We start from the raw sequence: 15,625 nt of genomic DNA on the forward strand, positions 1-15,625 counted from the left end.
CTGAGGGACCCCACTTCTGTGTCTGAGGGGGCCCCACCTCTGTGTCTGAGGGGGCCCCACTTCTGTCTGAGGGGGCCCCACTTCTGTGTCTGAGGGGGCCCCACCTCTGTGTCTGAGGGACCCCACTTCTGTCTGAGGGGCCCCACTTCTGTCTGAGGGGGCCCCACCTCTGTGTCTGAGGGACCCCACTTCTGTGTCTGAGGGACCCCACTTCTGTGTCTGAGGGACCCCACTTCTGTCTGAGGGACCCCACTTCTGTGTCTGAGGGACCCCACTTCTGTGTCTGAGGGGGCCCCACCTCTGTGTCTGAGGGGGCCCCACCTCTGTGTCTGAGGGGCCCCACTTCTGTGTCTGAGGGACCCCACTTCTGTGTCTGAGGGACCCCACTTCTGTGTCTGAGGGACCCCACTTCTGTCTGAGGGACCCCACTTCTGTCTGAGGGACCCCACTTCTGTGTCTGAGGGACCCCACTTCTGTCTGAGGGGGCCCCACCTCTGTGTCTGAGGGGGCCCCACCTCTGTGTCTGAGGGGGCCCCACTTCTGTGTCTGAGGGACCCCACTTCTGTCTGAGGGACCCCACTTCTGTGTCTGAGGGGGCCCCACCTCTGTGTCTGAGGGGGCCCCACCTCTGTGTCTGAGGGGCCCCACTTCTGTCTGAGGGGGCCCCACCTCTGTGTCTGAGGGACCCCACTTCTGTGTCTGAGGGACCCCACTTCTGTGTCTGAGGGGCCCCACTTCTGTGTCTGAGGGACCCCACTTCTGTGTCTGAGGGACCCCACTTCTGTGTCTGAGGGACCCCACTTCTGTCTGAGGGACCCCACTTCTGTCTGAGGGACCCCACTTCTGTGTCTGAGGGACCCCACTTCTGTCTGAGGGGGCCCCCACCTCTGTGTCTGAGGGGGCCCCACCTCTGTGTCTGAGGGGGCCCCACTTCTGTGTCTGAGGGACCCCACTTCTGTCTGAGGGACCCCACTTCTGTGTCTGAGGGACCCCACTTCTGTGTCTGAGGGGGCCCCACCTCTGTGTCTGAGGGGGCCCCACCTCTGTGTCTGAGGGGCCCCACCTCTGTGTCTGAGGGGCCCCACTTCTGTCTGAGGGACCCCACTTCTGTGTCTGAGGGACCCCACTTCTGTGTCTGAGGGGGCCCCACCTCTGTGTCTGAGGGGGCCCCACCTCTGTGTCTGAGGGACCCCACTTCTGTGTCTGAGGGACCCCACTTCTGTGTCTGAGGGGCCCCACTTCTGTGTCTGAGGGACCCCACTTCTGTGTCTGAGGGACCCCACTTCTGTCTGAGGGACCCCACTTCTGTCTGAGGGACCCCACTTCTGTGTCTGAGGGACCCCACTTCTGTCTGAGGGGGCCCCACCTCTGTGTCTGAGGGGGCCCCACCTCTGTGTCTGAGGGGGCCCCACTTCTGTGTCTGAGGGACCCCACTTCTGTCTGAGGGACCCCACTTCTGTGTCTGAGGGACCCCACTTCTGTGTCTGAGGGGGCCCCACCTCTGTGTCTGAGGGGGCCCCACCTCTGTGTCTGAGGGGCCCCACCTCTGTGTCTGAGGGGCCCCACTTCTGTCTGAGGGACCCCACTTCTGTGTCTGAGGGACCCCACTTCTGTGTCTGAGGGGGCCCCACCTCTGTGTCTGAGGGGGCCCCACCTCTGTGTCTGAGGGACCCCACTTCTGTGTCTGAGGGACCCCACTTCTGTGTCTGAGGGACCCCACTTCTGTCTGAGGGACCCCACTTCTGTGTCTGAGGGACCCCACTTCTGTCTGAGGGACCCCACTTCTGTCTGAGGGACCCCACTTCTGTGTCTGAGGGGGCCCCACCTCTGTGTCTGAGGGGGCCCCACCTCTGTGTCTGAGGGGCCCCACCTCTGTGTCTGAGGGGCCCCACTTCTGTCTGAGGGACCCCACTTCTGTGTCTGAGGGACCCCACTTCTGTGTCTGAGGGGGCCCCACCTCTGTGTCTGAGGGGGCCCCACCTCTGTGTCTGAGGGACCCCACTTCTGTGTCTGAGGGACCCCACTTCTGTGTCTGAGGGACCCCACTTCTGTCTGAGGGACCCCACTTCTGTGTCTGAGGGACCCCACTTCTGTCTGAGGGACCCCACTTCTGTCTGAGGGACCCCACTTCTGTGTCTGAGGGGGCCCCACCTCTGTGTCTGAGGGGGCCCCACCTCTGTGTCTGAGGAGCCCCACTTGTGCTGTGTCAGTGTCTGGGGGGCACCTCGGCCTCCCTTCCGTTATAGAGGCCTGAGCCCAGCCGGGACCCCCCCCTCCTGGCCCCGCCCGAGGCAGAGGAAGCTGACTCAGGCCCCCAGAACCTTCTGCCGGGAAAGGGATGAGCGGCTTTCCTCTTTCCATAGAAAACGGGGCGGGGGGGGGGGGGGAGAGTGTGACTGGTGGGGAAAGGCTGGGGGGGCGTGCGGGGCCCCGGGGACTTCGAGGCCCGCTCCTCCCGCCGGAGCCCCAAGACCCCCATCCGGGAGCCCAGAAATGGCTGCGGGCGCCAGGCTGGGGCAGCGGGGCTGAGTCCCCGGGGGAGAGGGGGACAGGCTGAGCCGCACTCCCGGCAGGAAGCTGCCCCCTCCCCAGGAATGCAGCAGCCCCCGGGGCTTCCTTCCTCCCATTGTCCCCCGCCGCCCTCCCCCCGCCCCCACCCCATCCCCCCATCCCCCGGAGCCTTCTTCGGCCACACCTACATTCCTGGGGCCAAGCCTCGGGGCCCCCTCCCCCCCTGCCCTCCCGGCCACGGGACGAGGGGGGCAGAGGGCGGGGCCACGCCCGCCCCCCGTCTCCAGCTCCCCTTCTCTGCCGGTCCTCCCTTCCCCCTTCTCACCAACATTTCGCCAGCGAGCCCGAGGCGCGGCGCCAGGTGGGGAGAAGGTGGGGTTCTGGGGGGCCATCAGCGGCTCCCTCCGACTCCCCGGATGCGGGCCCTGTGCCCAGTGCCCGCTCCCCTTCTGCCCTCTCCTGCACCGGTCCTGCTGCCCGGGGTCTGGCCACCTGAGCAGCTCTCCGGTCCCGCTGAGCCCCGGGCGCCCCCTCCCTCCCTCCCTCCCCGCCCCCCCCTGAGCCCCGGAGCCCCCCCAGGCTGGGGACTGAGCCGCATTTCTGAGCCCCGGGCGCCCCCTCCCTCCCCGCCCCCCCCTGAGCCCCGGAGCCCCCCCAGGCTGGGGACTGAGCCGCATTTCTGAGCCCCGGGCGCCCCCCTCCCTCCCTCCCTCCCCACCCCCCCCTGAGCCCCGGAGCCCCCCCAGGCTGGGGACTGAGCCGCATTTCTGAGCCCCGGGCGCCCCCTCCCTCCCCGCCCCCCCCCTGAGCCCCGGAGCCCCCCCAGGCTGGGGACTGAGCCGCATTGTCCCGCCGGCCCAGCGCGGCCGGTGTCTGTTGCCGCCCTCCCTGTAAACAGCCTGTGACAGCTGCCAAAGACACAAACCCCCGGCTGGCACTGCCCGGCCCGGCCCAGCCTCTCGAGGCTCGGCGGGCCCCGAGGTGATGGGGCGGCCCCGGCCTGGGCCCCCCTCGGCTCTCTCCCCTCTCCCGGCCAGTCTACACTCACTCCCTGAGCTTTCCCACCGTTTGCAGCTGACTTTGGAAGAAAGCTCAGGTTCATTTATGTGGCATTCAGGGCTTGCCAGAGCTAGGCGCCCCCCAGCCCCTCCCCCCCGAGGCAGGGTCCCAGGCAGGGCCACTCACCATCAGGATGTCGGCCGTGATGGCCCAGTTGGAGAAGAGCAGGGTCTCGCCAATGAAGATGCAAATCTGGGGGAGCCAGGAGGGAGGGACAGAGGGAGCCCTTAGGCCGCCTGCTGGGGGGGCAGCACCGCAGGCACAAGCAGCCTGCCCCCCCCAGTGGGTCACCCTCCGCTGCCCGAGGCTGGCCCCAGGGCTCCCCAGCCTCCTCCCCACTGATGGATGCCCCCCCAGGGCCCTGGGAGGAAGGTGACCCACAGATGCTCTGCCCAAGGACCCAAGGCCCAGCTCGAGAGGCCCCAGCCCTCCACCTTCTCCCTGGAGGCCGGGCTGGGCACCCCACCCCCATGCAGGAAGCCCTCCCCCAACCGACCAAGGGCCAGAGGCTGTGGAGGGGACCAGGAAGGTGCTGGCTTGAGGGAGTGATCGTTCACCAGGCCAGGGGGCAGTGGGAGGGGCGGGGGGAATCAGGGGGCAGCGGGAGGCAGCCAGGGACCAGGTTCTGACCAGCTCCTCCTCCCCCCCAAGGAGCCCAAGCCAAAGGGAAAGCACTGCCTGGGGTCCTGGCCCTGATGATCAGCTGCTCCTACTGGGAACGTTGCCCCTGAGTGGGGGGAGGGGGAAAGATGGGGAGCCCAGTGAGATCAGGGACCCTGCCTTTGGCAGTCAGGTGGGAATGAAGAGAGGAAGGGGGGAAAGAAGGGAAGGAAGGAAGAAGGAACAGAAGGAAGGAGGGAAGGAAGAAGGGACAGAAAGGAGAAGGGAGGGAGGGAGTGCAAATGGCTTCCTAGGACTCCCAAAAATCCGGTGTGACCATGACCAGGCTTCTGAGAAGGCCTGGGGAATGGGGCCCAAAGTTGGGGGATGGGAGGGACCCCAGACTTCTGAGACAGCCCAAGTCCCTAGAGAGAGCAAAATAAAGGCCCGGGAGAGCAGACAGGGGCAGGGGTTCTCCCAGGCTGAAGGAGGGACTGTTCCTGTCTCCAGGAGGGCACGGAAGGCTCCCCGGGGCCCAGTCCCGTCAGCGCCCCGAAGGAAGCCCCTGGGGGCCACTGATTATGTGTGCTGAGCAAGGGCAGGAGAACACATGCAGGAAAAATGTCCAGCTCAACAGGGAGTCAAGGCTGCTCCTGGAGCTACAAAAATAGACCTCACAAGCTCAGGAGGCTGCGGGGTGGGCGGCCGGGGGGCACCCGGCTCCTCCAGGCCGGGAGGCCGAGTCCCAGGGAAAGGGAGATGGGGTCAGCTGGGCTGCGCTCCCCCGGGGTGTCTGGGGGAGAGCAAGCGTCAGGGCCCTGCACTCATGACTTGGGGCTGTCTGAAGCTAGGCACGGATAATTAAACACTTTAGGCCACAAAGTGCTAGACACTGTCCAAGGTGCTGGGAGAGAAAGAAAAAGGAAGAGAGAGGAGAGAAAAAAGGAGGAGAAAAGAGAGGGAGGAAGGAAAGAGGAAAGAGAAGCAAGGGAGAGGGGAAAGAAAGGAGGGAGAGAAGAAAGAAGGAAGGGAGGGAGGGGAGAAAGAAAAGGAGAGGGGAAAGCAGGAAAGAAACTGTCCCCACTCCCAGACTGTGCAGACATCAATGTCCATACACACACAATATCAACGGAAGGCACCCAATTGGGAGGTCAGTGGCGGGGAGCACTGGCAGCTGGGGCACTGGCAGCTGGGGAGCACTGGCAGCTGGGGCACTGGCAGCTGGGGGCACTGGAAGCTGGGGGCACTGGCAGCTGGGGGCACTAGCAGCTGGGGAGCACTGGCAGCTGGGGGCACTAGCAGCTGGGGAGCACTGGCAGCTGGGGGCACTAGCAGCTGGGGAGCAATGGCAGCTGGGGGCACTAGCAGCTGGGGAGCACTGGCAGCTGGGGCACTGGCAGCTGGGGGCACTGGCAGCTGAGGAACACTGGCAACTGGGGGCACTAGCAGCTGGGAAGCAATGGAAGCTGAGAAGCACTGGAAGCTGGGGGCACTAGCAGCTGGGGAGCACTGGAAGCTGAGGAGCACTGGCAGCTGGGGGCACTGGCAGCTGGGGAGCACTGGAAGCTGAGGAGCACTGGCAGCTGGGGGCACTGGCAGCTGGGGAGCACTGGAAGCTGAGGAGCACTGGCAGCTGGGGGCACTGGCAGCTGAGGAACACTGACAGCTGGGGCACTGGCAGCTGGGGAGCACTGGAAGCTGAGGAGCACTGGCAGCTGGGGGCACTGGCAGCTGAGAAGCACTGACAGCTGGGGGCACTGGCAGCTGGGGGCACTGGCAGCTGGGGAGCACTGGCAGCTGGGAGCACTGGCAGCTGAGAAGCACTGGCAGCTGGGGAGCACTGGCAGCTGAGGAGCACTGGAAGCTGGGGCACTGGCAGCTGAGGAACACTGGCAGCTGGGGGCACTAGCAGCTGGGGAGCACTGGCAGCTGAGGAGCACTGGAAGCTGGAGGCACTGGCAGCTGGGGAGCACTGGCAGCTGGGGACACTGGCAGCTGGGGAGCACTGGCAGCTGGGGAACACTGGCAGCTGGGGGCACTGGCAGCTGGGGAGCACTGGCAGCTGGGGAGCACTGGCAGCTGAGGAGCACTGGAAGCTGGGGCACTGGCAGCTGAGGAACACTGGCAGCTGGGGGCACTAGCAGCTGGGGAGCACTGGCAGCTGAGGAGCACTGGCAGCTGAGGAGCACTGGAAGCTGGAGGCACTGGCAGCTGGGGAGCACTGGCAGCTGGGGACACTGGCAGCTGGGGAGCACTGGCAGCTGGGGAACACTGGCAGCTGGTGCTCAAGCTGAATCTGGGTGGAAGTGAGGGAGAGAGAGCACAGGTGTGCAGGGGGGAGGGATGGCCTCTGGGAGCAGCCCGGGAAAGGAGTCTGACCCAGACTGGAGAGGCCCCGCCCCTCCCCCTCAGGCCCCGCCTTCAGCAGCGCCCCCGCCTCCAGCAGCGCCCTCTAGACCTGGCCCCCAGGAGCGCGGTCCCTGTCCATGGTGCTGAGAACGGACGGCCTGGGTGCCCCCCCCAGACTTACGTAGGCGCCCAGGATGCTGGTCTTGGCCGCCACGAAGATGAGGCAGATGAAGATGGCGGAGCCCAGCATGCCCACGGCGCACACCAGGGGGTCCGCCCGCTGCGTCCTCAGGCGGCAGCACTTGGTGGCTCCGGCCCCCGTGATCACCCCCAGGAAGCCCGTGAAGCACGTGATGGCCCCGAAGATGAGGCTGCGGGAGAGAGCGAGTCCTGAGGGGAGGGAAGGGGGCTTCCGAGGGGCCGGCGGCGGGGGGAGGGGCGTCCGAGGGGCCGGGGGCGGGGGAAAGGGGCTTCCCCCTCCCACTTCCCAGGGCCTCACCTGTCCCGGCTCTCACAGGGCTGGTTGGTGCAGGTCTCGGTGGTTTTCTGCACCACCTGGGCCCGGTGTAAGTACAGGGGGATCCACATGCCCAGGGCTCCCGTGGCGAAGGAAACGGCCGACGTGGCCAGCGAGGAGAAGACATAGCTGCGACTGCGCGGGGAGGGGACTGTCACCGCCTGGAACTCCCCCCTGGACTCCAGGGCCAGGAACCCGACTTCCAGCAGCCCCGAAGTCAGAGCTCCTCCTAGATCTCTCTCTCTGTCACTCTCCGTCTCTCTCTGAGTCTCTGCCTCTGTCTATCTCTCTGTCTCTGTCTGTCTCTGTCTCTCAGTCTCTCAGTCTCTCTCTGTCTCTGTCTCTCTCTCAGTCTCTCTCTGTCTCTGTCTCTCTGTCTCTCAGTCTCTCTCTGTCTCTGTCTCAGTCTCTCTGTCTCTCTCTCTCTGTCTCTCTCTGTCTCTGTCTCAGTCTCTCTCTCTGTCTCTGTCTCTCAGTCTCTCTCTGTCTCTGTCTCAGTCCTCTCTGTCTCTCTCAGTCTCAGTCTCTCTGTCTCTCTCTGTGTCTCTCTGTCTCTCTCTGTCTCTGTCTCAGTCTCTCTCTCTGTCTCTCTCTCTCTCTCTCTGTCTCTGTCTCTGTCTCAGTCTCTCTGTCTCTCTCAGTCTCAGTCTCTCTGTCTCTCTCTGTGTCTCTCTGTCTCTCTCTGTCTCTGTCTCAGTCTCTCTCTCTGTCTCTCTCTCTCTCTCTCTCTCTCTCTCTCTCTCTCTCTGTCTCTCTCTCTCTCTCTCTCTCTGTCTCTCTCTCTCTCTCTCTGTCTCTGTCTGTCTCTGTCCCTCTGTCTCTGTCCCTCTGTCTCTCTGTCTCAGTCTCTCTCTGTCTCTCTCTCTGTCTCTGTCTCAGTCTCTCTCTCTCTGTCTCTCTCTGTCTCTGTCTCAGTCTCTCTCTCTCTCTGTCTCTGTCTCTCTGTCTCTCAGTCTCTCTCTGTCTCTGTCTCTCTCCTTCCCTCTCTCCGTCTCACAGCTAGTCCGGATCTGAGGCTGGATTCCAATGCAGGCCCCCCCTGACCTGACCCCGCTGGCTGAGGCACAGGAAGGGGAGCTTTGAGGTGATCCCAAGCTCCGTGGGAGGTCCGTGCCTCCAGGGACGTGGGTGGGGCCAGTGTGGCCAGAAACAGGCAGGAGCCTCAGCCACAGGCAGGAGGCAAGGGAGGGTGACTGGAGGCACTGGCCTGACTCTGGGGGCCCCGAGGCTGTGGGGGGGGGTCTCCTCTCCAGAGCAGAACTCAGCTGCTGCCTGGGAGCTCGTGCCCTCCCCGGAGAGGAGGGGACTTCTCTAAGGCTGTGGACATAAATGCCCGTGAAGGAGGAAAGGGGCAGCCACGGGGAGGGTCCGGAATCAAGGGTACCCCCAAAGGGGCGGCTGGCACAAGGGGGCACGGAGCTGCCAGGTCCCTGCTGAGACTCTGAGCACGTCCACGTGGGGGGGAGGGCCCGGGGCAGCGCCCAACAAGGGCACGGGGGCACAGGGGAGGAGCCGGCTTACTTTCGGATCAGCGCTCTCATGTCCCGGAGCCAGGAGGTGCGGGCCTTCAGCGGCCCCCCCAGCTGCTCCGCGTGCCCCCTCCTCGCGGCCGGCACGAAGAGGAGGATGAGCGTGCCGGTGATCATGCCCATGACTGGAGATACCTGGGGGGGGCAGAGGCGGGAGGCTGAGGGGCCCCTTCCCCCTACCATGCAGGGGGGGGAGGGGAAGGGGCCACAGGCTGCCACGGTCCCGGGAGGGTAGAGTTACAGGAAGCCCGGTGTCTCGGGCCCCTCAGAGGGGAAGCTGCAAACAAAGGGTTTTTCCTCAAAGCAGGAAGCCCCTGAGCCCCAGAGCTCCTTGACAGCAGCGAGGGCCTGGCAGGCCTAGTGTGGCCGGGCAGCCGGCCCCCGCGACGGGCAGAAGGGATGCCCTTCTGCCCTGGTGCTGCCAGCCTCGAGCCGGGTGTCTGGAGCACGAGCCTAGACTGGGCGGGGCCTGCAAAGGCCGGGAAACTGAGCCCGGCCTCATGGCTCCTCCCCAAAGTCTCAGAGCGGGGGCCACGCTGCCAGGGCCCGGGGCCCCTGGCTCCTCCCTCCCCGGGAGCTCCTCCATGGGCACCCCCAGCACTGACTCCCACTGAGGGAGCTCCCGAGGTCCCAGGGCCTCTCTCCTCATCTGGGAAATGGGCTGAATGAGCAGGGGAGCAGGTCACGGGGAGCAACAGGAGCGGGCGGGAGGGCGAGGCCACCGAGGGAGGGGACGCCACTTACCCTCAGGGCCCAATGCCAGTCTCCGGCCACCTGCTTCACACTGGACCCAGTGATGTAGCCCAGGCCACTGAAAGAGGAGATGGAGGAGGGGGGGGGTGGGGGAGGGGGAGACACCGGTCCACAACTGAGACCAGAGGCGATCCCCCACCGAGCTCCCCCAGTCACCGAGCACCAGCCGGAGCCCCTAGAAGGAAGGAGAACCTGGGCCCAGAGAATAGGGTGCAGCCCCGTCGCTATAGGAAGCCCCTGCCCCCCCCAGGGACCCCTCCCCCACGCCGGGGCCTTCCTACCTCCCCAGGGGGATGGCAAAGTAGAAGATGGAGAGCATGAGCGTGCGGGTGTTCTTGTTGAAGAGGTCGCCGATGATGGTGGGCGCGATGGTGGAGTAGCTGGCTTCTCCTATCCCGACCAGGCCCCGCGACAGCACCAGGAGCCAGAAGTACTGCGGGACAGCGGGGGCTCAGCTTGGCCACAGCCGCACCCCCAGCTCTCTGAGCTCCTGCCCCCGTCCCTCGAGGTCCCGCTCAGGGAGGGCCCCCTCCTTTAACTGGGAGACACGCCCGGCCTCGCCGGGGTCCTTGCCCGCCCTGCCCGCGGGCCCCTCTGCCACCCGAGCCGGGCACGGCCCGACTCCCAGCCGCCTCCTGGGGACTGCCCCAAATCTGCGGGAGGGAGGGAGGAACCTAATTAGGTCATTGTCCTTGCAGCGAGCAAAAAGCAGCTGGGTCCTTGAGGGAGGCTGCCGAGTGAGCAGCGGGCGAGGAGGGAGAGGGAGGAGGGGAGACACAGAGACTCAGAGATCGAGTGAGAGACAGAGGCACAGAGACTCAGAGATAGAGAGACAGAGAGACTCAGAGATCGAGTGAGAGACAGAGGCACAGAGACTCAGAGATAGAGAGACAGAGAGACTCAGAGATCGAGTGAGAGACAGAGGCACAGAGACTCAGAGATAGAGAGACAGAGAGACTCAGAGATAGAGACAGAGACAGAGGCACAGAGACTAGAGATAGAGAGACAGAGAGACTCAGAGATAGAGAGACAGAGAGACAGAGACAGACTCCGAGGAGAGGGGGAGCTGGGTGAGGGGCCTCGGGCCTCCCGCTCTGGCTCGCCCGCAGCCGCGTCCTGGGCAGCCCCTAATCTGCCCAAGAATGCCAGGCCGGGGGCTTGGGCCGGAGCGTCAGGCGATCCCCGGGAGGGCTCCAAGAGGCCCCGAGCCCCAGCCCGGGAAGGGACGTCCTGTACGCCCTGGCGGGGTCCGTCTGGGCGGGAGGCCGGGGCTCTGAGGGCAGAGCTGCTGGAGCCCAGCCCCCACGTGACCTTCAGCCCTGTGTCGAGCAGGCCCAGCCCCCACACCGGCGGGAGGGCCCCCTCCTTCCTCCCCCAACACGGCCGCCCACCCGCCTTTCCCCTCCCGTCTCCCTTCAATCCCATCCTGAGCCGAGGCCATTGCTTCCTCCATGGGGGAGACCCCGAGTCGAGGGGCTCCACAAGCCGAGGCCTTGGGCCTCTCAAACCCAGCCTCGGGCACGCGCCGGCGGCCTCACCGCGCCTGCCCGCCTGCCTCGGTTTCCTCCTGTAACGGCAGCCCCCGCTGAGGGGCCCGGAGCAGCCCTCGGCGCCCCTCCTGGGCCCGGGCTCTGGGGGGGCTTCCTGACGAGTCGCTCTCAGCCTCCCGAGGCCCCCCCGCCCGGTCCCACCTCCCCCAGTCCATCCGCACTCTGACAGTCCCTGCCCACGTGCCCCATCCCCGCCCATAATGGGGCAATGCCCAGAAGGGAACTTCCATTCCCCCTCCGGGACAGTGGGGTCCAGGGGGCGCCTCCCTTGTATGCGGGGGCCTGGAGTCGCCAAGCAGCCCGTGTTGGTGGGAGAAGCGAATGAAGGAGCCCTTTGGGGGGCCCGTGCTGGGGGGCAGTCCAGACCTTTTTCTGCCCAAGGTTCAGGGCTCCGGTGGCCAGCCCCCCCTCCCCCCTCCCCGCGGGGGGGGCTCCGGACAGTTCCTGCCCTCGCACTTGGACCCGGCCGGACGTGGCGGGAAGGAAGGAGCTGGGCCCTGAAGGGAGGAGGGACTCCCAGGGGGGCTGGGGGAGCTTTCCCAGCAGGAGGCGGTGGGGGCGGGAAGGGGCGGCTTGGCCCAGACCCTGCAGCTCCCCTGCCAAAGTCGGGGTCGGGGTTTGCCCCCAAGGGGAACTCGAGGCCCGGAAGGAGCCGGGATTTCGGAAAGTCCCTCTAGCAGTTGGGGGGGGGAGACCCCACCTCGAGCCCCAAAAGCTGCCGCCACAGCCCACTGGGGGGCAGGGATGGAGAGACCCGGGGGGGAGGCAGAGCCGCCCCCTCCTGAGAGACTCCCGGAGCCCCCCACAGCTGCCCCTGCATCAGGGGCCAGAGCCCCCACCCCGAGCTCCCAGCTCCCCGGAGGACTGACGTCATCGTCAGCCTCCCCCTCACGGGGCGCCGCGTGTGAACCGAGCCTTGTGGAAACTGGCAGGTTTCTAAAAATGGGAGGCGTCGGCCGAGCTCGGCCCGGGAGGGGGAGGGAGCGGCCGGGGGCGCCCGGAGGGCTCCCGGGTGTCCGAGGGGGTCTGGGGAAGGGACGTGCCCGGAAGGGCCGCAGCTTCCGGCGTGAACGGGGCTCTCGGGGGGCCTCCAGGTAGTGAGCTCCCCATGCCGGGAACTGGCCCGGCCTGGAGGCCCCTCTCGCGCTGGAGTCCCGGCCCCCTGACTGGCTGGGCCGCCGAGCCCCCCGCTCTGCCCCCGAACCTCCAGCCCCCCGCTCTCTTTGCTCAGCCCCCCGACTTGACTCAACTGTTGCCCCGGTGTGCGGTGGGAGCCCTGAGTAGCCACTTCCAGGAGGAGGGAGGAGGAGGAGGAGAGGGAGGAGGAGGAGGAGAGGAAGAAGAGGAGAGGGAGGAGGAGGAGGAGAGGAAGAAGAGGAGAGGAAGGAAGGAGGAGGGGAGGGCAGGGGCCCCTCTGTGCTGCGCCACGCCAATTGCTGGGGGAAGGTCCAGCAGAGCCAGGGCCGGACCCAGGGCTCACCAAGGCGCAGCTTTGCCCCGTCCCCCGAGAGAGGGCTGTGCCAGAGGGGGGAGGGGCGGGCCCTCTCTCGCCTCCCCCCCTCGGAATTCTTCCCCCCATGCCCCACTTCTGGTCCGTCCTCCCCTCCCTGCTGACATCGGGCCGTGGGCCAAAGTCGTGGCTGCGCCCAGAGTCGGGCTCAGGAGGCCCCTGAGGGAGGAGGCCAGCCTCGGAGCCCCAGCGCCCGCCGACCTGCCCTCCCCGGCCGCCCCGCCCCTGGGGCAGTTCTCCCTGCCTGGGTCCCTGCGCACCCCAGGGGGCAGGAATTCCGCCCCCTCGTCCCCTCGTCCCCTCGCCCCCTCGCCCCCTCGCCCCCTCGCCCCCTCGTCCCCTCGTCCCCTCGCCCCCTCGTCCCCTCGTCCCCTCGCCCCCTCGCCCCCTCGCCCCCTCGTCCCCTCGTCCCCTCGCCCCCTCGTCCCCTCGCCCCCTCGCCCCCTCGCCCCCTCGTCCCCCTCGCCCCCTCGCCCCCCTCGTCCCCTCGCCCCTCGCCCCTCGCCCCCTTCGCCCCCCTCGCCCCCCCCTCGCCCCCTCGCCCCTCCGTCGCCCCCTCGCCCCCTCGCCCCCTTCGTCCCCCTCGTCCCCCTCGCCCCCTCGCCCCCTCGCCCCCTTCGTCCCCTCGCCCCCTCGCCCCCTCGCCCCCTCGCCCCCTCGCCCCTCGTCCCTCGCCCCCTCGCCCCCTCGTCCCCTTCGCCCCCTCGCCCCCGTCCCTCGTCCCCTCGCCCCCTCGCCCCCTCGCCCCCTCGCCCCCTTCGTCCCCTCGCCCCCTCGCCCCTGTCCCACTCGTCCCCTCGCCCCCCTCGTCCCCCCTCGTCCCCTCGCCCCCTCGCCCCCTTCGTCCCCTCGTCCCCTCCCAGGGGCCTAGGTTTGAATTCCGGTTCTGGCGGCCACTTGAGGCGTCCCTCGGGCTCTCCGGAGCCCGCTGCCCTGGAGGCTGGCCCAGGGAGGTGCCCGGGGTCACAGCGGGGCCCCCAGGGGCTGCCCCACGTCCACACCCCGCCCGGCCCTCCCCCACACAGCACGAGGGGGGTCCTGCGGAGGAAGGCTGGCCTTGCTTCTGCGGGCAGCCCCCGGCCCCTCCCCCGTGGGACGCGGCCCCCTCACCTGCTGGGTGATGAAGGAGCTGGAGAAGGTGACGGCGGACCAGAAGAAGATGCCGCAGCTCAGGATGACCTTCCTGTTGAAGCGGTCCCCCAGGTAGCCGAAGATGGGGGCCGCCACCATGAAGCTGCAGATGAACACTGGGGGGAGAGCGGGCGGCGTCAGTGGGGAGGGGCCGGCCCCGACTGGGGAACGGGGGGCACCCCACGGCCCCGGGAGCCCCGGCCCCTCCCCACATCTCTGGCAGCAAAGGGAGGCCCGCCGGGCCCGGCTCCGAGGCTGCTCCGCAGCTTCCACGGCCCAGGCCCTCGGAGCCCACGTGAAGGAGCCGCCCGGAGAAGCTGAGGCCCCTTTTCGGACCCCCGCACACCCTCAGGGAGAGGGAAGAGCAGGTGGAGGGGGGGAGGAGCGGGGAGGAGCGGGGAGGAGGGCCAGACCAGCTCCCGTGGAACCGCCTCGGGCCCAGACCCACAGGACTCCGCCTGGGAGTTTACAAAAGCCGCCGCCGGCGCCATCGCCCGCTCCCAGCGACAGATCCGCCAGCTGCCGGGCGGGGAGGGCCAAAGTCCGGGCTCTGCCCGCTAGTCGCTGCCCCCCCTCCCCCCGTGCCTTCCCCACCCTCCTCCCGAAGCCGAGGAGCCCCCGGGGTGGGCCAGGCCCCCGTCCTCTCCCTCGGCTGCCGCACTCCTTGCAGGGGCTGAGCGGAGATGCCCACGGGCACCCGGGTGAGGGCAGACGGCGGCCACGGCCCATCAAAGCCCTCCGCTCACGGGCCTCAGCCGGCCCCGACCCACACTGGGGCCGGGCAGCCCAGCCCCCTCCCCGAGCTCCGCCGGCCCGCCTCGGAGGGGGGTCCCGCAGCCGGTGGGGGCCACAGCTCTGGGGGGCCGCGGGGGCCCAGACGCCGTCCCTGGGCAGAGAGGGCGCCCGCCCTTCCTGCCCCACCCAGAGGCAGAGTGTGGGGACCACGGGGCCTTCCCAACAGGAACAGAGGCTGCCCGACCCTCTCCCGGGCTGGCCCTGGAGCCTCAGGGAAGGCCCTGAACTGAATTCTCAGGGGCCTGGGGGGGGGGGGGAGGCTCATCTGCACCCACGTGGGCTGGGGCGGAGCTGCAGGGCGGGAGCCCTGGGCTCTGCCAGGCCCTCCGGGATGGATGCCGGGCAGCCGCACACCCCGAGGCCCAGACAGGTGCCCGGGAGGGGGTTTGGGCCCCCCAAGGACTCCCACAGGTCTGCAGCCTCTCCCTTCCTCGGCCCCGGGGATATTTTTAAAAGCTCAGACAGTCCAAAGCCGCGGGTCACTCAGGGGCACCCCCTGCCTCCCGCCCCTGCGCCTTGGGCAGACCCAGATACAGGCCCGGATCACAGCCACCCCCCCCACCCCCCACCCCCCGCCACCCCAGGGAAGCGGCCAGGACAGAAGCTCTGGCCCCGGGAGGAAGGCGAGTGCGACCACCATGCCTGCTTGCAACACGGGCTGCCTCCTACCCAGGGGTGCCCCCAGATGCCAGCTCCAGGGGGCAGGGCCCTTCTCAGCAGCACCCCCGTCCTCCCCAGTGGGCACCTTCCACCACAGCTCCAAGGCCGGCCCGCCAGCCCCTAACCTCCCCCAAAGAAGAACCCGACAGTCCCACAGCAAGGAATGAAGCTGCACGTGAACCCGGGACCAGCTCCGGCCTCTGTGCCCTCAGCCTCCCTGGGCACCCGGGCCCAAGCCCAGAGGCCCGTCAGGACAAGCAGCCGGGGGGGGGGGAAGGGGGGAGTTAGGGGGGGGATGATCACACTGGCCCCGAGGCTGCCAGAGCCCAGCAGGGAGGAGCCCCCGGCCCAGGGAGGCCGGCGAGGCAGCCCAGCCCCTCCCCTTGGCCTCCACCTGCCCGCCTGACAGCTGCCGACTTGGGAAAGCCTTTGATCTGGGCGTGGGCAACCTTGGCTGGCGCCCCGAGCCCTTCTTAGACCGTATCAGGCAGACAAAGAGGCTCGAAGGGAGGCTGGGGACTGGCCCAGATGCCCAGCGGGTCGGTGCCCGGAACAGCGGTCCAGCCAATAATGAGAGAGACAGAGACAAAGAGACAGAGATAATGGGAGAGATAGAGACTCAGAGACAGAGATAATGAGAGAGACAGAGACATAAAGACAG

At 67.7% G+C, this 15,625-nt stretch overlaps 1 protein-coding gene across 2 annotated transcripts in view; it reads right to left on the minus strand.

Moving 5' to 3' along the window:
• The window catches only part of SPNS2 (SPNS lysolipid transporter 2, sphingosine-1-phosphate), a 31,291-nt gene that overhangs the window by 6,808 nt on the left and 8,858 nt on the right, over window positions 1-15,625 (minus strand). For both annotated transcript variants that reach the window (XR_012487626.1, XM_074297767.1), the window contains exons 3-9: window positions 13,489-13,625; window positions 9,600-9,751; window positions 9,310-9,376; window positions 8,558-8,700; window positions 7,019-7,171; window positions 6,701-6,890; window positions 3,697-3,762 (exon numbers count right to left, since the gene is read on the minus strand). Coding sequence is in view for 1 of the 2 variants with exons in the window: in XM_074297767.1 (XP_074153868.1) it covers window positions 3,697-3,762; window positions 6,701-6,890; window positions 7,019-7,171; window positions 8,558-8,700; window positions 9,310-9,376; window positions 9,600-9,751; window positions 13,489-13,625 (908 nt within the window). In the remaining variant the exon portion in view is untranslated. The remainder of the gene's footprint in view (window positions 1-3,696; window positions 3,763-6,700; window positions 6,891-7,018; window positions 7,172-8,557; window positions 8,701-9,309; window positions 9,377-9,599; window positions 9,752-13,488; window positions 13,626-15,625) is intronic.

This window comes from Sminthopsis crassicaudata, chromosome 3 (genome assembly GCF_048593235.1).
Source record: "Sminthopsis crassicaudata isolate SCR6 chromosome 3, ASM4859323v1, whole genome shotgun sequence".
Lineage (NCBI taxonomy): Eukaryota > Metazoa > Chordata > Mammalia > Dasyuromorphia > Dasyuridae > Sminthopsis > Sminthopsis crassicaudata.